Genomic DNA, 21,910 nt, shown 5'->3' on the forward strand with positions numbered 1-21,910 from the left:
GGTGGATAATATTTATATACTTCATGTTCTCATTATCTTAATATGATGTGATTTACAACTGATGTTCAAGTGATAAATTGCACTCTGGCAAAGGCCTTGGTTCCTTGGGGTGATGCACTCGTTTGTAAAAAGCATAACCGTACAGATGTTTCCTAAAGACCTTTGCCCCACTTTTTTCCTCCTCTTCCATTCTCATGCCGGTATCTGTCCTGTTTACTCCCACCCCCTTTTCCCTGGTGCTCAAAATGTTTTGTGTTCTCTACACAATTCCACATTTACATTCAAGAAATAAAATCCTTTCCGATTAACACTGAATTCAGCGAGGACTCGCACTGCTCACATGAATGACATTTCTCCAATTCTGCTTGTTTATTTCTTTAACCTGGGTGTTTTTCTGCTGCTTTTTCCAACAGTTGACACTATAAATACATTTTGGAATTCGAAAGTTTCCTTTGTGCCTTTTTGTGTTGTTATTCTATTACCTTTTTCATTTTCACATGGGACTTCTGCTCATTGACGACCAGCTGATCAGTGTGTTACCATGGTACACAAAGGCATCTTGTTGGGGGGAGGAAACACATTCCAACTAGTTCCTTATTGGGCTGTTTTGGCTTCAGGCACTTGGACCACATGACTTGCTGGTTTTTTCTTTAATCTCTCCATATCTCAGAAAAGGAAGTCGGGCGATTCAGCAGTGGTGAGGTTCCTCCGTTTGGCTGCCTTTCTAGCACCCCCTTGAGATCCTCCGAAAGCCCCCGTAAAGGCCTCCTCACCCAGAGTGACCCTCAGATGGTGCCAGGCTGTAGCCACCCTTTCAGACAGACCCTCGTGAAGACATCCTGCTTAGGATTCCTCTTGAAGCCAGGCCCTGCTGTAGCGATTCCCTGCACGTCGCCCTCTAGTGGTGGGGTGACTCAGACAGCTGTAGCACACAGTAACGCTCACCTTGTTCGGCCCCCTACTGTGTCCTTACGGCCCAGTCGGCACGCTTTGTGAGCAGCGTAGCCTTTGTATTCCCACTGGGGTTTTTTTTTTTTTTTTTTGCATAGTTCTACGCCACCATGCCGTCAGGGTTAGTGTGGTTAGGGCACATTGTAGGGGTTATTTGTTTCTTTCTGTCTTATTACGTTGAAGGCAAATTAGGTCTAATGTGTAGGACTTTAAAGAGGGAAGGTATTTTTGAGAGAGATCCCTTAGGGAGAGCTCGCACCAGGGACCCAAGTACTGGGGCGCAAGCCGTCTAATGAGGTTAAAAAGAAAAGCTTTTATAGAACCGCATTATGAACATCATTGCCCCATTAATGCTGAGTGGAAAGAGAGCAGCTACAGAGTACATGTTTCTAAGCCTGAGAGAGACATGTTCAAGAGCCCCCCCTTGGGCTTTTTGTACTTTCGTCAGTGGGGTAATTTGTGATGTGGGGTCTTTCTGTCCTGGGGTTGTACATGTGTTCATTTATCAGACACTTTTCTCCAAAGAGACGAACATCTCATAGAAAATACGATGTGTTCATTACAGTAGCAGAAAGAGACACTTAGATGCAGACGTGTGATACTTAAGTACAGTTAGTTTGGTTCATATGAAGGAAAGAAGCAATGTTTATCACACGAGTAGCTGCATAAAACTGTCTCCAAGTATCCACGATTCCAAATCACCTTCCTAGTAATTTTTTTTGGCATATTTACGTTACATTACAGGAGCAGCTTTGTAAAGGGTTCTCCGGGAATGATTGTAAAGTTACACCGCATGAACATTTACACGTTACGTGAACTTGAGAGATGATAGGTTCTGAGCTAACGCTTTCTTTCTCAGCGTCAGGGATGTGTTTGCGACCCTCCTTTCAGTGTTCTCTCTCTCTCTCTCTCTTCTTGTGCACACCTGCAGATTAACAACAAGGCCAACGTAGTAACGAGCCCCAAAGAACCCACCCCCACCCCCGCACTGGTATACACCCACCTGTGCCAGCTTGTCCGTGGCCCTCCGTGTCTCTGCATGTCTCACTTTGAGTTGTGCTCATTCGCTCGTCTGTTTGGTCACACGGTTCTGCTTGATGCAGGATGTTTTCATCACGTTGTTATGATAGAAGAAAGGCCTGAAAGAGCAGTGTGTGGGTCACACGTGTGCACTTTGGGTGACGCAGGTCACTGTCTGTCAGCATGTTCTCTGGTGTGTGTGTGTGTGTGTGTGTGTGTGTGTGTGTGTGTGTGTGTGTGTGTGTGTGTGTGTGAGAGAGAGAGAGAGAGAGTCTGCGTATGTTTCCTGGCTGGGTTTCAGCCACTGCAGCGCCAGACTAACAGAAAGAGCGGCACTGTCCCAGCATGGAGACGTGGCCCGCGAGTGTGTCGCAGCACACCAGTACACGAATATCGATACTCTCCTGTCTCCTCGGTCTTCATATCGGTCTGTTTGGGGTAGCAGGTGGCGCAGTGGTTACAGCTGCTGCCTCTGGACATTGAGGTTGCAAGTTTGAATCCCACATCCCGTTAGGCACCTTGCACAATACACTGAAAGTAACCCTACTGTAGAAATGGGTAAGTCAGTGTAAATAGTTTGGCTGTAAGTCACTCTGGGGAAAAGAGTGAGATAAATAAAAGTCAGTGTTCTGTAGATACACAAGCATTTGTTGAGTAACACACTTGAGAACTGAAGTGCACAGTCTTGTAGTTCCAAGTACACCTGCTGAACCACTGTGTCAACCACTGTGGATGTGCAGGACATGCAGAAGGATGTGGCCTTTCGCAGTCATGACACAGACGTCCCGTTCTTCTCGGTTTATTTCCCCGAAACAGCTCCTTGTTACTGTTTCTTCAGTGTAATCTCCTGTTTGTTGGTCCCTGGACTGTGTAAATTAGCACATAGCGACTGGACCCCGGACGCTCCACGCGTCCTGCTCACGCGCACCGCACCCGCGTCTCACTGGGGTCGTGACGTAGTCGTGGCAGCCATGCTGTCATGGGCCTTCGCCACTTCTGGACTCAGTTCAGCACTACAGCAGTCCCAGCATGACCGAATGAGCCATTTACTGTGGTGACATAAGGGGTAAACAGAATTAGGGTCGGGAAAGAGGCAGAGCAGAGTGAATGAGTGGCTGTGACTCGCCTTGCATGCTTGTCCTCAGTGATGTTGGTTGCACGCTTTGCAGTCGGCACTAGAGCTGCCCCGTGGAGCGACTCTGTGCTGGATGCTGCTCTCAACCATCCCTCCCCCTGCTCACCTGTGCTCTACTGCTCTCGCGCTCCTTTTCTCCTCCTTCGTGCTCTTTGCTGCCATCTGCCAGACGATGTTGTTTGTTGTTTATCTTTTCTTTCTTCCGCCTCCTTCCTCTTGGTCAGGAGCCTCAGACCACAGTAATCCACAACCCGGCTGATGGAAACAAGGTACTCGTGTGTGAGAACATAGCGCCCGTCTGGGTGGGGGGTGGGGGAAGGGCATCTTCTCTTGCTTGCGAAGTGCTGGTCTTCTGCTCACTTTGTACTGGTGTGTGCTTTGTAGATTTACACATGCAGACATGCACACGCACACACACACAGTGCCAAGGACCTGCTTTTTCTGTAGTCTCTGGACTCTGCTTGTAGGACCAGTGTAGTTCAAGCCCTCGTGGGCTGCTTTGCTGCTTATTTAGTATCACGGTAGCATCAGTCTAGTTTGGGTGTAAAGCACTCAGAGATCCAGCAGACAGTAGTACTACAGTAGTGCACTGACATTGGTACGGTACTGTGGTAGAATTGTGGGAACGCCTCTCCACGGACTCTTTCCTTCCTCCGATGCCATTCGTGATGTGACAGTGGTAAACTGCTGGCTGTGGACAGGCTGTGGACATCAGACCTGTCGGAGCTCTTCTCTGTCCTCCTTGGCTGAAGGGGCAGGATGCGTGGAAAGCCACGGCTCCTTCAGCACCTCTTCTCACCTGCTCGATCAACACCTTCCTCTCTCCGTATTCTTCTAGATACGTGGCGTACTCACGTGCCTATGCGTTTGATCATTTCAGATACTCAGCGTATCCGTTGCACACACTCCAACCTAGACAGTCTTCTTAGTCATACTATACGTTTGGTCAATATCTCTGTTGCCACAGAGCGCAATTTTACATGCAGCTGAAACTCCAGTGACTTTGTTTGTGCAGCAGCCTTTTGTTTCTTAGTGAAAGTGCAGAATGTTAGGGGGACATCGCTCACAGCGAGCGAGGACAGGTAAACACACTCTGCGAACCGCACGTCTCGCTCCCCCCGTCACACTCCTGTCCTCGGTGGCTGCAGGATCTACTGGCTTCTTTTCAGCCAAGTGTCTGTGCTGAAATGATGAGTGGGGGCAGGACCGGGGCTCCTTCTGCACACAGGGTCAGTGGAAGGTCAGCCGGGCTCCGCCGCCACGCACAGGCACCCTCGTGCTGGACAGACTCTGCAGGCTCGCTGGGGCTCTGTCGCTAAGGTGGGGGGAATGGTGACCCTTTGCTACGGTTCGAGGGCTCCGCCTGTTCAACTTATCTGCGCTTGTCCTGCTTATTGTCTCCCTGCAGGAGTCGACGGAGAGCGCCAACACCACCATCGAGGACGAGGATGTGAAAGGTAATGGTGAACGGAGGACCCTGCGCCTGCCACTTTGCTCCCTCGTCCCGGGTTCCAGTCATAGTGCTTCAGGAGCGCTGCAGCTTTTTCTCAGTAAACGTGATATTATGAAACAAAGTACATCTGCTCCAATAATTGTACTTTCTCCTTAAAGAGTAGGGAAAATGCTGTTTCCTTCATTTTGTTGTGCAGTAAAATTAAAAATATACCTACTTTGTGAGCCATTATGGAGCGTGACGGCTCTGTAAATCGTGAACTCTGCCGGCAAAGTGTTTGCGCCTCCATTGTAAGTCGTTTCTTTTGTTATCTGTCCTGCATTTTTTGTTTGTACGTTGCAGTGTTGTTTGTTGGTGCGCTGATGCATGAACTGATGTGCACTGCTCCACCCTCTCAGAGCTGCTGTTCCACTCTGCTGCTCCCCCTCCTCTGTTCAGATGTCAGTTGCTCTTCTGATGTGCCACTGCTCACTTCTCCCTTTCTCATATAATATATGTTTTTCCCTCATTTCTGAGCTGCGTTACTCTTCATATGTCTGCCGTAGCATGGCCTCTGCTCTCTGCCCGCCGCCCTCGCCGTAGCTCTGTTCACTGATGCGGTACAGCTCTGTGGCGGCACTGTGCTCCCTCTAGTGTACGGTGGAGCTCTGGGCTTCTCGGGGGAGGCGGTTGTGCTTCGGGGAGTTTAGTGGCACTACCCAAGACACCTGTCTGCGTAGGACTAGGCTAAAACCCACACACCTGCTCTTCCTTCTTGGTCCTTCTGCATCTTTCTGTCTTTGGTTACTTATAGTCATACAGCAAATACTCTGTTTCTGTCTGCACTTCTTGGAAGGTCTTGTGTGTTGCATGCAGTGTGAAAACATGCACACGCAGATGCCCACAGTGGTGTCAGGGCTGCCTGCGGCGCTCTAGGGAGACCCATCAAGAGCAACGGTGAAGACCTCAGATTGATACTTTATACTTTTGTTCTGTCCTGGTCAGCTGGACCACGTGTACCTTTGCGTAACGTCCCCAGTAAGCTGGTGACCACAACTAGGATGGGAGACGTGGCAAAGCGTGGTGAAGTTCCGTAGCTTCTGTCTGTGTGGGTGGGTGTGGGTTCAAGCAAATACAGTGCCACAGTAGTGGCTGAATAAAGGCTAAAGGCTATATCTGGCTCTATAAAGCCATATCTAATCAACTCTAAATGTGACCAGGAGCCACCGTAACAATTTCAGTACCGGTGTTATATGGACGTACTTCCTAGTTCTAGTGACAGTTCTTGCAGCAGCATTTAGTACTGACTGTAGCCTGGATACAGTATCGTATGGACAGCTCGATAATAAAGCATTACAGTAGTCCAGCCTGCTTGAAACAAAAGCATGAACCAGTTTCTCAGCATCCCATCTGCATAGGAATCACCATAATTTAGCTATGCTTCTTAATTGAAGGAAGCACGACTTAGTCAAAGCATTTACATGAGACACAAAGGACAGCTTTTTGTCCAACGGGACACCCAGATCCTTGACAAAATCCGTACACTTGAAAGTAATACCATTTGTGGTAAAGATTGGTGTGATTATGTCAAGAGTTTTGGCATCACCACCCATCACAAGTACCTCTGTTTTGTTGGAATTTAGAAATAAAAATGTTTTACTTATCCATAATTTTATTTTGGTAAAACAATTAGCTAAAGACACCACATGTGATGGATCATCCGCCTTAAATGAAACACATAGCTGTGTGTCATCGGCGTATGAGTGGAAACTCGCATTGTGACAGCACCCGCAAATATATATGAAATATCTATATAAGCCAGAATGTATCACATTATATTTATATATAAACTTTTTTATTTTTCATTTTTAAAAACACAATTTTTATATGTGCCGCTCTGCTCCATTCTGCTATGAAAGCAATTGCACAATCACATCCCCGTTAATTGTATGTGTGTGTCTGTGTGTATATGTGTGTATATATATGGTAATGCGGATGTGTCCCTTTGTATTTTTTTAATCTATTAGAGATTGAATAAAATTTATATATATATATATATAATATATATGTATATATATATATGTATGTATATATATATATGTTTCAATAGTACAGCATACAGAATTGTTATATATTTAATAATGTACCAGTGTGATGTGCAATTTCTGCAGCTGTTTCAGTGGGGCACACAGAGAGCGTTTGTGTCAGCTCCTCCAAAGCAAAGGTTTTGACTGTTTGCTTTTGTAGGGACGGAGTGCGACATATAAAAACTGTGTTTTAAAAAAAGGAAAGATTAATTGGGTCGTTATTATTAAATTTAGAGAAAAAGATGAGCAGAAATGATGTGGGATGACAGAACGGTGCCGTGCATAAAGAAGTGATGACTGTGTTTTTGCTCGGTGCTCGATGCCTCTCTGTTCTTGGGCTGGAATCCGGATGCGTTGAGCCCGACCAGTGCACCCTCACCACACCGTACTGTACTGTACCGTATCGTACCGTAGCACAGTGCACCACACTGCACTGCGCTCTACCATACTGCATTGTACCGTACCCTGGCACCCACAGGAAGCGCCTCGAGCAGCCTGGCATCTGAACAGACATTTGACCTTCCTTCAACCCATGCACCCCAGCTTCACCAGCTCCTCCACCTCCTTCATCTTCTCTCAGAATTTCAGCGAAGGTGCTCTCGGCCTCAAAACCTCATCACGCACCATTCCATTCATTTCGTCCTTTTCTTCTCTTTGTTCTTTTCTTCCTCCATCTTCATGTCCTCCACACACCTGCCCACCACCCTGCCCTCCCACGGCACCTGCCCATGACCCCCTTTGCAGCATGCTCTCAGGTGGTCACACGGGCCTGCTCTTCCTCTTCCTCCACCTGCTCCTCCTCCTCGTCCACCTGGTACTCCGCCGGCGTGTGGCCGAGCGGAGAGGCCTGCTGCCGCTGGCTTCTCCGACTGCTCATCGGCGCCTACCTGCTCATCTTCGTTTGTTCATACGTTGTGTTTCTGTCCATCAATTCAGCTGGCCGGTGCGCAGACAGCCGTAGTACAAAGGGCGCCCCCCACAGGGCAGCACCTAGCCAGGTGCCCAGCTCCTCAGTGCAGTGTAAGTCACTCCAGGAGGGAGTTGGGGACCACCTGCTCTCCCCCTACTCTCAGCCAAACCCTGCCCCTAGGTGTGCTGCGCACCCTCCCTCCAACGTACTGTCCGTGCCGCAAGGGAGCAGCGCTGTCCGCCAGCGCTCCACCGACAGCTCTCGGGTGTTTGGCCTTCCTCACCTCTTTCTGAGCAGCACCAGGCCGGTGTTCGCTTTGTGCCGACCCCCGTAGCAGGTGGTCCATTTCGCCCGTCGAGTGTTTTTCACGGGTCGCCTGCAGGCCCGTCATTGCGCAGGAGTGGTCCCAAGGCCTGCTCTTGTGCTGCAGAGAGGTGACGCTCTGACATGGCTGAGAGGGGGCTGTGCTGGTGGTGTTGCGCTGCCCCACGGAGAGCGAGGGGCTTTGCTCCTTCCAGCTCTTTCCAGCTCCTTCTAGCTCCCAGGAGCTCGAGGTCTCTGACCAGCTGAAGAGAGGCTCGTGTTTCTTATGGGTCACAGGCAGTCGACCTGTCAGCCCCGCTCTTCTGCGTTCTGTAACACAGGCTGGTTTGTTTATTCATTTTTACCTTCAGAGGCTGTCGAGCGCTCTCTTCTACACGCTGAGAAATGCTGACATATATTGGCACAGTGGGTAAAGCCAGGGCCTCACAGCTGCTGAACTGTTCAATGCGCCCTGGGTTCACGTCCAGCTCAGGGTGCGTGTGTACATTGCATGTTCCTCCTCGTTTGCACCCCCGAGACATGCACAGCAGACAACACAAAAGTGGACGCTATGAGTGGACCTCCACTTGATGGCACTTCCATCCATCCACTGGAGCTGGAAAGTATGTTGGTTTGCACAAACTGGCGTTATATGATCACGCACTACTTAGACACACGTAGAGGTACGCAGTTGCATTAACCACTGAATGCTTTCTACGTAGTTGTATGGAATGACTGAAATGCCGTTACGCAGGTTCGTGCGGAAGCGCCGTGTACAAGAGTGCAGGTAACTAGTTATACGTGTCATGAGCTGAAGGTGTGTGGGGAGCTTTATAAGTCTTTTCCTCCGCCTGCTCCTGCTCTCTGTGTCAAAGACTCAGCCTTGTAATCGGCGATCCAGTATGAAGGATCAGAGTACAGTAAAAGTACAATAAAACAGGGGCCTTAATTCACAGTTATCACTGTTCCTTTGCTCGTCGCTTGGGCTTCTCATCAGTCACAAAAGCAGATGAAGGCACACTTGTGTTACAATATTTTAATACTGTACAGTTAATTTCTGGATTTTTACGTGTTTACGTAAAGATGCTTTTCAGGTTCACTTCATGTTTGTTCGTTGATTTATAGGTTTCATACAAAGACGTTTGTCTTTTCCGAGCAGGTTTACTTTGTATGTCATAAGTTAATGTGTTCGGGACGGTCGTGTGATGTCACGCACAGCCGATCGCAGGTGCAGGTTGGGAGCTAGTCCTCTTTCCTCCACTCAGCTCCCAGGACTCCTTGGGACTATGGCTTAGTCCCGCCAACACTGCTAAAAGTTCATTCTATTTACTATTCCACGTTTGGTCGTCCAGCGTAGCTCAGCGTAGTGCAGCGTTGCGACGTGCTGCAGTCTGTGTTTGTTTGCGGTCTACTGCTGCCCAGTTCTGCGAACGGTCTCCGCTGACCGGTTCAAGGAGGTGCTGAAGTGGCACCCGTCGCACCGGCTGAACTCGGTGCTTCTTGGTTTCCTTTAAGAGTCAGGAATTCCCGGTTTAGCGTGTGTCAGCGCTGAGCACCTGCAGGCCACCATCATGCTGTGCTGCTCCACGCTGGAGCTTCTCATTCCTTATGTGGGGGAACAGACCCCCCCACCCTGTCCTGTGTCCAGTCCACAGGACTTCTTATAGAGCCCGTTAGACATACCAGGTGGTCAGCAGGGCATTTCGGGGCGAGGATTCGTTGTGACCCGAGCAGTCGAAGCAAGCCGGGCCGTGCTTCCAGAGCCCAGGTTGTACAAAACCATCAGCGTGGAAGAAGCGCTGCTGGCAACGGCACGAAAGCGCAGGCGCGCGTCGGCGTCCAGTGCTTGCGGTGTGCGGGTGGCCCGATGCCCGTCGCTAGGGGCCACGTGTGTAAGTGCAGGCTTTGTCCGCCGTCAGCTTCCTGTCACGAAAGCGTTCTGTGCAGATGTCCGTTTGGGAGGCGGCTAATGAGTCCGTGAGCATGTCCAGCAAAATGGCACGGCAACTTTGGGATGGTATCCTCAGGTAGATGGGAAAGTGTGAACCGCTAGAATCTCAAGGCCAAAGCAACGATGCACATTGATGCAGATGAACTTTGTGTGTGTGCGTGAATGAGTGAGTGAGTGACCCTGAAGTGGCTTCAGTACGTGACCTCAGTGTTTCCTTTCACATATCATGTCATACACACCTCTAAATTCACACGTGAAACTTTCATGAAATGATCAATTGAAAATGAAACCCAGGAAAAAATGTTTGTTCGGATGTGAAATTTGAGGATGGAGCCCATTGGGCCCCTAACTTCCTCATGAATGACACACGTGACCAACCGCTGGGGGGCACAGCTGGGCTTAAATAATGTTGCTCATAAATCAATAACTTGTTGAAACAAAGATGAAAATATTCCCATATATCAGTTGATCAGTTTCAATATGCATTCATTTTTTCAGCACTACTTTTGTCATCCAAAGCAAACCTTATTTCCTGGGCTTCCAGTGTTCAGGGTACAGCCATCTGTCACGTTCAAATATGGTAAATACAGGTGGAGACTCTTGGAGGTACAGGGGTTCGAGAAGCTCTCAACAGCGAGAGCTTTCAGAGAGCTGTGTCTCCAGCCAGAGCTTCTTTCTCAACTTTTAATGAAACATATAGATTGACACCAGATGCTTCCTTTTCTCCAACTGTAAGTCATAACTAGTCATTTTACCTCTGTAGTCTGACATGGTTGTATCCTGCTGTGTGATTGTGCCCGGTATCTTGTTGAATCAAAGTGTGTTTTTCCTCAATTATGAAACACTTGTTTATTATCCCTTAGCTTGCGCTCTTAACATTAAAGGTAATTTACAGCTATTTTTTATACGACTGCTTCTTAATTGTCTTCCCTGATATCGTACGCCAAGTGTAAAACAGCACTCATTTGTGCCAGTACCTGTTTTTTTATTTATTTTTTAAAAATCAGTCTCTACAGCAAAGTGCATTAGAGAATCTCAGAGTATATTTTCCTGTGCTTGTTGTCCTGTGAGCGGCACGTCCCACCACGCTGACCGCTGCACTCCCAGCACTAATTCACCAACCTGGAGCTAATTGTACGACTTGCCATGACAGCCTGTTGAGTGTTCTTCTGCAAGGCGAGGCAGGGACTAGGTGCAGCGGTGTTGGCACGCAGTGTGTGGCGTCACCTGTCGCCCAGCTCACGGTCGCGCTTGTCGCTGCCCTCCAGCCCGCAAGCAGGAGATCATCAAAGTGACGGAGCAGCTCATCGAGGCCATTAACAACGCGGACTTCGAGGCTTACACGTGAGTTGGGGCGACCCCCAAGGCCCAGGCCTTCCGCCCACAAAGCTGCTCGAACCCTTGTTAGTGGGCTGTGGCAGTGCCACGGGGAGGACTGCTCTTGTCGAGGCTTGCGCCGTGAACCCGCACAGATGGGATCTGTCACGTTTTGCGCTCTCGTGCCCTTGTGCGCGTCACTCAAGGCTCACCACCTGTCCATCCTGTAGGAAGATCTGCGACCCGGGCCTTACATCTTTCGAGCCCGAAGCCCTGGGAAACCTGGTGGAAGGAACGGACTTCCACAGGTTCTACTTTGAGAACGGTACGGCCTCATGACGCCGCCACCACTGAGCCTCTCTGAGAAAATCGATGAGTTGTGACGCCGAGTGTGATTTACTCATTCATTTAGGACCGATCGGTGCCACCGATTGACTTCACGTTTGTATCCGTTGCTTCGTACATTAATTAGATGAAATTGGCCTCTTGGCTGCTTTAAATCATTTGTTCGCGACTAGAAGTACTATTACTGCGTGTGTCTGTGCGCGTCTGTCGCGGACGGCTACCTCCCTCACGGGCTCTGACCTGCGGTGCCCCCGTTGCTCCAGCTCTGTCGAAGGGAAACAAGCCGATCCACACCATCCTGCTGAACCCACACGTGCACCTGATCGGCGAGGACGCCGCGTGTATCGCCTACATCCGCCTGACGCAGTACACGGACGGCAGCGGTATGCCCCGCACCATGCAGTCGGAGGAGACGCGTGTGTGGCACCGGCGCGACAGCAAGTGGCAGAACATCCACTTCCACCGCTCTGGCTCGCCCACCGTGCCCTCCAAGTGAGGTGAGAGAGTGCCTCCCGCCCCCCCACACGCTACACCACCCGCCTTCTCCCCAAACACCTCGGTGTGCCAATTGCTGTGTCAGTCAGTGTGTCACAAGTGGTCAACAGTTGACTCCTACAGCCAGTCTGATCCCCCTCATGCATCCGTTTGTGTCTGATATGAGCTCAACGTTTAACACTGTGACGCTCTGGATTTACTCTGGTACCCCAGGTTCCCACCGTTACGGCACATCAGTTATTTCATGGATTCCGTGTTGTTTCTTTGAACTTTAAACAACATCTGCGCGCGCGCGCGTGTGTGTGTGTGTGTGTGTGTGTGTGTGTGTGTGTGTGTGTGTGTGTGTCTGCATGTCGATCCGATGGGAGAAATTTCTCTTATTGCTTGTATGTCTGTTTCTGAAGATACACACACGCACACACACACACACTTGACACATTCTCTTTTTGCACTACAGCCAGTGCCTCCAGCGGCAGAACAGAGGAGTCCAGCTGAAGACTTCCTGCTGACCCCGGACCTCTGACCCGGAGTTTGTCACACACCCTCTGTCCATCGCCCCCGAGTGCTGTTTACACTGCATTTACACTTCTGGACGAGCTTCAGTCCGAAAGTCAGCGTGACGTCTTTTTAAGCCATAACTTTTTTCTGTGCAACATAGTTGTCTTCATTGCAAAGTTATTATCGTTTCCAGATAATTTTTTCTATTTCTTTAGTAAAAGTTGTAAAAGTGATATTTATCAGTAGAGTAAAGCATACAGTGATTTTAAACCTCTTAGAGCCGTAGGCAATACAGTATGTGATGTGTTCACTGGCAGCCAAAACAGATCAGACCAGTGTCACTTCCTCCTCGGTTTCTCAACGTGCAGACACAGTGACGAGTCTTATCCTCCTGAGATGCACGCACACACACACACGCACACACACACATGCGCGCGCGCACACACAGACTTGTTGCGAAAGCTCTTCTACGGATTGGAGCCTCGCGCTCACAGCTGGTCAGCGTGTGACCGGTGCAGCGCAGTGATGGACACCAAACGGGCCCTTAGCACACTGGACACGTGGCACTGGTCATCAGTAACAAGCACTTTTACTCCGGCCAGCGCGCCCTCATCAGTCCGGTTTTGTCTCGTTTGCGTGCAATATTTTCGAAATAGCAGAAATAAAAAACGAGCTTGCTTTTGTTCCGTGACGTGCAGACTTCGTGATCGATGAGGTTATTGATATCCTTGCCTACTTTCTTTGGGATTTTAGTTGTAACGTGGGCTCCGTCTCTCAGTGTGCTCTTTGCTCTAAACTGATATATCTGGTTTACTGGATTTCTGCAGTAAGTTGAAAAACAGCAAAAAAAAATTTCAATGTTAAGAAAACAGAAAAATAAAGCGTAACTTTTGCTATGACTTGTTTGCCTATACATTATCATGCAAAATACTGTACCGAAACCTAATGATGATAGAATGTCAGTAATGTAAGTACATAGCTATTGACAAGGGGAACATGGGACGCGGTTTTAAAATCAGTCGGTGATACTTTCTATCGGTATCTTGTTAACTTTATCGGTTGTGTTCTTCCTACTTTAATTTTGTTCTCTCGGGTATTGTATCATGTAATCGAGGGCTTATCCTGCCACTTCTTGCTTCCTCTTTGGTTCGTAGTGCCACTGCACCTCTCCGTGTTTCGCCTGCGTTTCTCCCTACCGCATGATGGCCTTTTGCAGCCCAAGTCCCACGCCCGTGTACCATCTCTTACCTTCTTGGTTTAAGTCCTCATCCTTCTTGATGAACACGAGAAGTAGTCATTAATCGATGTGGTAAAGTGACTCATCTTTCCAGCCCGTTTGGATTCGCCATTTTTCCAAGGAAACACGGCTCGCGTTCTTCTCTAATGCTGGGTGTGACGGTGGTGACGAATATAGATGGCATTTTAATGTCCACCATAATCTGTCTTCATAAATGGGTGCAGTTTATTTGTGTGTCGAGATGGTCTTCCAGAGAGCTTTGCTAGGAACCTCACAACAATTTGATGAAGCGGCTCTTTGTGTCTCCGACCCCCTTCTGCTGAAGACACGAGACTCGGTGGGACACAGTGTACATAGTATCTGTTGCCGTTCTGGAAAAAGAGTGATTGATATATTGAAAACATTAATAAAAACTTGTGATCTCTGCTCATCTTGTCTTCGATTCCTTGTCACTGTTTCTCCTGCTGCTTTCAAGTTGAAAATGTTCACGTTCTTATAAAACACTTGAACAAGTGTTCAGTGGCTTCAGAAAGATAGCTAAAAATATTCACGCTTGTCTTTGTCTTACATGGGTTCATTAATCACTTTATCTTATCCACTCGGTGTACAGCAAGTGACGTTTTCTATGAACTCCAGCATGAGAACGTACCGCGGGTTACCAGTGTCTCGAACGCCGTCTATTGCCAGGGCTGATCAGCAATTCCCAGACGTCTCTCGCTGGCTCTTTCTCCGAAACGCCACGTTTGCGTTTCCTCTTAAGAGACACAAACTTATCGGAAGTATTTGCCGGGCCGAATACTTGCGCTTCCAGATGTATGGAGTCCATCCGCCCAGGGTGAACAGTGTAGCGTGGGGGTCACGGAGTCGGACGCAGGCGTGGGCTTCTTCGTGGGCGGGGGGCAAGGAACACCCCCGTACACCCCCATCGCTGCCTGTCCGGAAAAGAAGAAAACTCCGCAGCGCATCCCTCCAGCGGTTAACGTTAACTATTAGGACACCCAGCTGGCTGCTGAGGAAAGGAAAACAAAGAAATCTCAGTGCAACAAAGGGGACAAAAAAATCAACCACTGCAGCATTCAAGTAACAGTGATTGGTCACGCTCCTGGGCATTCCACTGTGGCGAGAAAGAACCTGTGCGGGTTTGTTTAGTGCAAAAGACATGACTGCCTGGCATGTCTATCAAGCAAAGTTACAGTCCGTGGAAGCTAAGGTTGGAATTCTGGGTCGTGGTTTGTGAACGAGCTGGTTAAGGTAGGAAGCCATCAGTTCCCGGCTACAGAACCTGCGGTTCGGCCTGGGTGCCGTGTCGGGGGTGTCTCAACGGAGCAGCCCCGAGGGTAGGAATCTTTAACCGTTCCACCACCTGCTGCCACAGTCACTGGTACCACGGTCAGAGCAGGTGTGTATTCCGTCTCTAACGTCTACGTGTGTTTTCTGTGACGGCTTCACCCGTCTTTGTGTGTTCAGACGCATTGTTCGTGTGCCACCTGGTGTGTGTGTGTGTGTGTGTAACAGTTATTGCTTATTTATGCTTTTCTCCAGTTCGCAGTGAAAACGACAACGAAACGGTGGTTTCCCAGGTCGGCGAGTAGTAACGTGGTGTGCAGTGAGATCAGTGGGCGCTACGCACTTCTGCCTGTGATGAATCATATTTTGGTGGAACTGAACTCTCCTCCTGAAGTGTTTTTAAAAAAAAAAAAAAAAACCACACACACACACAAAAGCTGTAATTTCAGCTTAAGAGGACAGGAGTCCAGAGTACATTTAACACTTGTACAGTTTATTTTCAGTCAGCCATGTACACACTGGAGCGACTATGTCTTGTTAGTGTTTTAATGCTTTTTTCTTTTAATAACTAATACATGCCCTCATAGATATTTATATATGTATATAATTGTTATCGCCATGGAAACAAGATGCTGATTCATCAACTTAAAGGTTTGCTTTTCAGTGACTTTTTTCAGCTTTTTGGATTACACTCAAAGTAAACAGTAATGTGAAAAACCATAACATTGTTATATAGATAAAGTCTTCACTGCAAATGACACCACAGATAGTGTGCGAGCGCCCGTCTGTTCTGCCGATAGCACAGCCACTGTCCTCTTCGTGCGACACCCTCCTGGTTTGCAGCTCACAGCCGTGGAAGCTGGAGATGTGGGAAACATACGCGCGCGCACACAAACACGCGCACACAAATATTTTTCCAAAGTGGGAGAACGCAAGCAGCGATTGAGATGATAAATAATTAGAACCAAACAAAAAAACATGAAAACGGAAGGCGGTGAAATGAGCTGCTCGGTTGATGGAAGTGGATGGAACGAGCGGAGGAGCTTCACGCACCGTAACTCTCGCTGTCGCTGTGCTCCGCGCAGCGAGACGGCGAGCGTGAATACGAGTGCGAATTCGATACGGAGGAGACGCTCTGTCCGCAACCGAGGGAACGGAACCGTCCGTCCGGGGCTCCGGGGCCCGGCCGCCGAGCGCCGAACCGCCACGCCGCGCTGGCTCTCCAGAGGCGGATGAGAACGGAGGTGCGTGACGCAGCGGTCGGGTGCGAGGTGCGTCGGGACGAGGACGAGGCGTCGGCACATTCCGCTACGAGGCTGTTAAACGTGCGGCGCCGGGCCTTCGTGATGCCGTGCGGTGTGACCGTGGAGCGGGACCCGCAGGTCCAGCAGCCGCTGCGAGGACAGGGAGACGCGTGTGCCGAGTGTCCCTCGCTGGAGAAGAGTGCGACTGTAGGTGACCGATGTCCGTGTGCGCTGCGCTGCCGTCTCTCTCACACACACACACACACACACACACCTTCGTTGGCTCTTCCCGACTGACAGGTTGGGACCTCGGGCTGAACTTGGCCCCTGTAAAGACCTACGCTTCACCGTGATCTCACACTCTTCTTACACTGCTTTACTAGAGACTGTGACCAATGTTGAACTGTGGTCATGGGTGCCATTCCAGCTGTGCTCTGTGTTACAGCTGTTCTCACGTGTGTTTCCTGTTTGAGTTGAAGAAATATTTAAAAAATGAGTCAAAAGACACAAACGGACTTCAGGACAGGAAGCGGATGAAGACGATGTAAAGAGCTCAGCATGAAGACGTTCCAGTGCGGCTACCGCTCGTGATGTTGCTGAGGGTGTGTACAGCAGAGGGGATACACACACACACACACACACACACACACACATGCACGCTTTGCTTTAAGAGCTCACCCATGGGCCAGAACACACAGCGCACTGCTGGAGTGACATCAAGGCCTTGACCTTTGACCCCACAGCTGGTTCAGTGACTGGCGTTGTGTGCAGGTGCCGTGTAACAGCAGGCAGTGAAGTCCACGTGTGTTTCGTATGTACAGTGTTCACAGGAGTCCTTGTTGAAGAGGGCTGTGGATGAGGGGCATTGTGGGGCTCCACAATTTTCAGGGCTTTTTTGGGGGGGGGAATAATGTTCATTTTCTACCACAGCAACCAGAACAAAAAATGTGTAAAAGAACAATAGAAACGGAGTCGGCTGTCGACAGAAAGCGGTCTTTGGTCACAAAACGGGCAGAACAACAGCTGAAGAGATAGGAAGGGTAAAGGTGGGCGGCGACAGGGGCTGGGGGAGTGTGCCGAGTCGCTCTCTGGCCTCTCAGCTCTCTGCCTCCTCCCTGCCGTCCTCCTGTTCCTCGGCGCAGTAGCGGCGGAGCAGTTGCTGCAGGTGCTGCTGGAGGTCGAAGGGTCGAGGTGCCGCCGGGGGGTCGTCCACCTGCTCCAGGTGCACCTGCTTCTTGCCCTGGGCATCCCTCACCACAGTCCTCTTCTGCATGCGCGACTTACACATCCTTGTCCTTTGCATCGCGAGGGGTGGGGGTGGGGGTGGGGGGGTACAAGGGAGTTGGGTTTTAGGGGTTCGGGGCAATAATGGGGTGGGGGGGTGGCAGCAGCAGGACGGGGAGAGAAACAGACAGACGCAGTCAAGCAGGGCACTTAGAGGGGGCAGAAGCGCTGGGGAGGGGTGTGTCTGGCAGCTCACGGTGCCTAAACTGTCGGAGGGTGGTGGTGCCCAAACCCCGCCGCTGCCATGACCACTTGTCTACATGTGTATTTTGTGTTGAGAAGTAGCAATAAATAATGATTAATGAATGATTTCATTGAGGGGATGGAAATCGAGTATATTAGTAACTGAACTGGTATCCAGAACAAGTGAGAATGTGATCTACAGATGAGTGCGGTCACTCCTGTCCCTTCTGTCTGGTACAGCGAGCCGCTGTCTGCGCTGCTCTGCGTGTGTGTGTGTGTGTGTGTGTATGTGTGTGTGTGTGTGTGTGTGTGTGCGCGTGTGTCTGTCTCTATGGACAGATTCTTCACACCCCCCTTCCCATCTTTCCCTCACAGTGCGGTCCAGTGTGGTCACTGTCACCCTCAGCCTGTCTGTAAACCCTGGGCGAAACTGTCCATGTCAACGTGCCCTTTCAGCTTTTTGCGTGCAGCTCTGACACATGACACGGGGAGAGGCAACAGGCTTCACACACAGCAGCAGCTCATGTGAGAGGTCAGTGACTGAGCGGGTCCACCAGCGGGGAGGGGGGGGCGGGGGCAAGGGGCACGGTTACCTGAGCAGATAGGCAGCGAGCAGGTGGCACAGACACAGAGACACGGCCAGAACGAGCAGCTGTGAGAGCAGACGGCACCGGGGACGGTTAACCACGAGAGCGGTCGGGGCGGTTCATTGGAAAGAAAGAGAATTAGGATTGGAAAAACATGTTCAGTAAGAGCACTGAACCGTAAAGAGCACTTTATTCCCCCGTTAGGCAGTAAAGGGCGGAATCGGGCCGTCGGAACAAGCGACAACCTGTGAAAGTGCTCAGTGCGACCGCAGCGTGACCAAGTGTGAGCGTGACGACCGTGGGTTGTGCGCGGAGGTGCCATTTCGCTTCCCCTGGAAACATCGTAAATAAATAGTGGCTCAGCAGGTGGCGCGGTGCTTAGAGTCGCCACCTTGCGCTCTTAGGACCCGGGTTCAGATCCTACCTTCCTACCTTCTGCTGCAGGGGCCTCGATCAAGGTACTCATCCTGAACCGATAAAGTAACTCAATCGGTAAATCGGTGTAAGCAGCTTTGGAGAAAGAGCCGCGCGAATAAGCGTAAACGCGAAAAGCGAGTTCTGTAACCGAGCCGTCGGCTCCGAACGAGCGTCAGTGTGAAACGCTTGGTCTAGAGGCAGTTCCGTCCCTGGGCTTCGCTCCGTGGGACAGGGCTGTTAGAGGGGGACAAACACAGCGGCTCCGTCTACCGTTAGTGAACCGGCTACTGCACGAGGCCCGAAGCCCATGCTGCTTCCTCCAAACCTTCTGATCACGGATCCGTCGTCCTTTACAATCTCCTTTTCTACTAAAGGCGGGAGGTAAATGTTCCCGAAGCCGCCCGCCAAACTCAAGGCCTAAACGTGATGAGACAAGGAGAGGGCGTTTTCACACGCTCTCGCACTCGCACAGTGGAGACACAGAGCTTCCTCAGACAGCCAGTTCTTTCAAAAGTCATTTGTCTTCACAAGACGCCGTTATTATTATTATTATTATTATTACTGTTGTTGTTGTTGTTCTTGTTGTTATTTACTCTTTTTTATCAAAAAGTGGCTCCCATAGCTCACAATCTGATACTCTTACCGTTTCATTGTAGTCCTGCGCTTAAGGGTACAACCGGTCTTTCCCTAAACCCGCAGTTTGTTCCCCACCCGCAGCGCTAGAGCGGACCCAGGGTTCAGAGTCCCGACCCCCAGCCGCCCGTCTGCCCATCACAGATGCTTCCTGGGTAATGCTCCCCATGACTGACCTGTTCGAAGTCGTCTCTGGCCGAGGGGAGACCGGCAGCCAGCCGGGGGTCTCCCAGCCGCTTTTCCATCCTTTCGCCCTGCACCACTGTGGTCTTGACCACCTGGCTGACCTTGCGGCCCCGAACGGGTTCCGCCTCGAACTCGGAAGCCGTGGCAGTCGAGGGCGAACGCTCGCGAAAGGTCACCTGCAGAGGGTCAGAGGGTCGCTGCTGTCCTCAACCGCCGAGACCATTCGGGGAGGACGTAGGGGTTCACGATCAAAGCAAACTCTTTAAACCATCTTTCATGTTCACAGGAATGAAAGAATATTTCTCGTGTGATGAAGGAGACGGCTCTTCTCAGAAAAGGTATCGAACGCGTCACCGAGTCATCAGCGTAACATTCGGCGAGTAAAGTGACACAAGCGCTACGGTAACCGTTCAGCCCCCGGCCTCGTCGTACCGACCTCTGCACGGCCTCCCTCGCTCCTCAGCACCGTCCTCTTCACCACCTTGGAGAAGCCGTCTCCGTCGCCCACGATCGCCGGGTCCTCCTGAGAGCCCTCCGAGGTCACCTCCTCCCGCTCCACGCCGTCCGCTGACACGTACTTCCGGATGATCTTCCTGCTCACCTGCAAGGAGCAAAGAGAAAGAGGGAACTGTGGGATTCTGTCGGCTGGGCAAAGCGACGCGGCACATTTGCACTGCACGGTATTATAGCGAATACAGTGAAAAGATAAACATGTCGAGTGTGAAATATCGCTGCGTATATAAGCGGTTTTGGACTCAACGGTTTGCTCAGCAACACAAATATTGAGCAGAACAGCGAGGCTGCGGCAGATACCTTCTTCAGCACCACGTTTCCCTGCTCATCGATGTACTGCTCCTCGGTTACCCCCTGTGGGGGAATGTCTGGCATATCATCTGCCTGTAGGAAAAAGCACACACTGAGCTCCCGGAAGATCCGCAGAGACGCACCGCCGATCAGGCCCGTCGACTCAGAAGAGCAGATCGGTGCCTTCCAACAAGTTGCTAACGCCCTTGCAATAGCTGCACGTGCAGTGTGCTCTCGGTAGTGTCAGTCCACACACACACACACACACTTACTGCGTTAGAGTAAATGCTAGACAGAGCAGCTTGGTGAAAAGTATTCTCCTCGTCATAAGCGCAGCAAACATGATACATCAATATTTGCTGCGTTTTCTGTGAGCAGAAGCACATGTTGAAACACACGTACGGTATTAGGAAACACCCAGGAGCTGTAGAAGCGCCACTAAGTTCACGTGGACCCACTTCCATGTGTGTTGCACACTTACTGCACAGATGAGTTTTCTGCACCAAGTGACGAAGACGCCATGCGGTCAGTGAGTTTTTGCAACACGATTCACGCTCACGGCGTGCGAGGAAACGGGACGAAGGGGCAAAACAAGTGGGGAAAAAACCCCACAGGAGCTTTGGTTAGAAAAGAGCGCAGGGGCCGAGTGGCAGCGCAGCCCTCCAGGCGCCGACGACACACGCATGCATCACCGGAGACCTCCCGCGGGGTACCTGGATTATTACTCTGCGCCGGACCACCCTGGTGGTCACCACTTCCTCTTCGGAGCTGTCCGAAAGCAGCCCCAGCTCCAGCGCTGCGTCCTGAGAGGCGACAGAGAAAGGAGGTGGGCGGCGAAGCGGCGTTGCTTAAGGCGCGAGCGAGCGAGCCGAGCCGGTGAGCGGAGCCGTCGGCCCCACGGGACCTTCTTCTGCGCTCAAGCGCCACCTTTCGCCTGCGCCGTGGCCCTCTGTCGCTCGTACAAGCGCCAGCGCTCGGCCGTGGTGAGTTCAGCCCTCCATAGTCACGTTCCAGAGATCATCGTGTGACTTTCTGCACATTCTTATTGTGCTGATCAATCACTTTAAATACTCACCAAAAGGGCAGATCTGCTCGTGGCAAAGAAACGTCCAAAAACAAGAAAAATTACGCACTTTATGCACTGCAGCGCAATTCTTTCCAGTGACGTTAATCTTTCCCCGTACGTGGGTTATGGCCCATAAATGAGATACAAAAGTGCATCTCTGCAACTTAATATTTTAACATTCATGAGACAAACACAGACGGAGCCATTTTTGAAAATGTGTTTCCCTCTCATGTAGAAAGTGCTTTGCAGCAACCTGATGCGAAGGGGAATCCAGCAGATTCTATACAAGAATGAAGGGAACTACAAAGGTTACTCCGGTACTCCGAGCCGCTCGCCATAAGTCCTGTGACCGGAATCCACAACGGCTATATTCTCGATTACGGGGCAAAGGCAGTTCGCCTGAATCCCAGTAGCGTCCAGTGATGAAGCTCACTGTCGCTCGTCAGCGAGTCCGCATCCAAATGAGGAGTCACGATGGTCTCGGAAACACGGGCGCGAGGCCGACTCCAGCCCATCGAAGGGTGTGGCGTGGTACGTT

At 50.5% G+C, this 21,910-nt stretch overlaps 2 protein-coding genes across 22 annotated transcripts in view; one reads left to right on the forward strand and one right to left on the reverse strand.

The window, feature by feature from the left end:
- The window catches only part of camk2d1 (calcium/calmodulin-dependent protein kinase (CaM kinase) II delta 1), a 72,434-nt gene extending 59,671 nt beyond the window's left edge, over positions 1-12,763 (forward strand). For 4 of the 21 annotated variants that reach the window (XM_018729638.2, XM_018729655.2, XM_018729628.2 and 1 more), the window contains exons 14-21: positions 1,883-1,942; positions 3,331-3,375; positions 4,515-4,563; positions 10,653-10,673; positions 11,058-11,133; positions 11,337-11,431; positions 11,715-11,948; positions 12,404-12,763. In XM_018729638.2, coding sequence (XP_018585154.1) covers positions 1,883-1,942; positions 3,331-3,375; positions 4,515-4,563; positions 10,653-10,673; positions 11,058-11,133; positions 11,337-11,431; positions 11,715-11,947 — 579 coding nt within the window. In that variant the 3' untranslated portion in view covers position 11,948; positions 12,404-12,763. Of the gene's footprint in view, positions 1-1,882; positions 1,943-3,330; positions 3,376-4,514; positions 4,564-4,901; positions 5,839-10,652; positions 10,674-11,057; positions 11,134-11,336; positions 11,432-11,714; positions 11,949-12,403 lie in introns of those variants that run through there. The other 17 variants (XM_018729720.2, XM_018729738.2, XM_018729710.2 and 14 more) reach the window with 6 other exon arrangements.
- A 2,677-nt stretch (positions 12,764-15,440) lies between these two features.
- Positions 15,441-21,910, reverse strand: part of LOC108920682 (ankyrin-2-like) — an 80,811-nt gene continuing 74,341 nt past the window's right edge. The window contains exons 49-54 of the mRNA XM_029254499.1: positions 21,020-21,109; positions 20,316-20,399; positions 19,939-20,103; positions 19,493-19,678; positions 19,009-19,100; positions 15,441-17,507 (exon numbers count right to left, since the gene is read on the reverse strand). Of these exons, the coding sequence (XP_029110332.1) occupies positions 17,309-17,507; positions 19,009-19,100; positions 19,493-19,678; positions 19,939-20,103; positions 20,316-20,399; positions 21,020-21,109 (816 nt within the window). The 3' untranslated portion in view covers positions 15,441-17,308. The remainder of the gene's footprint in view (positions 17,508-19,008; positions 19,101-19,492; positions 19,679-19,938; positions 20,104-20,315; positions 20,400-21,019; positions 21,110-21,910) is intronic.

Source organism: Scleropages formosus, chromosome 1, assembly GCF_900964775.1.
Source record: "Scleropages formosus chromosome 1, fSclFor1.1, whole genome shotgun sequence".
NCBI classification, from domain to species: domain Eukaryota; kingdom Metazoa; phylum Chordata; class Actinopteri; order Osteoglossiformes; family Osteoglossidae; genus Scleropages; species Scleropages formosus.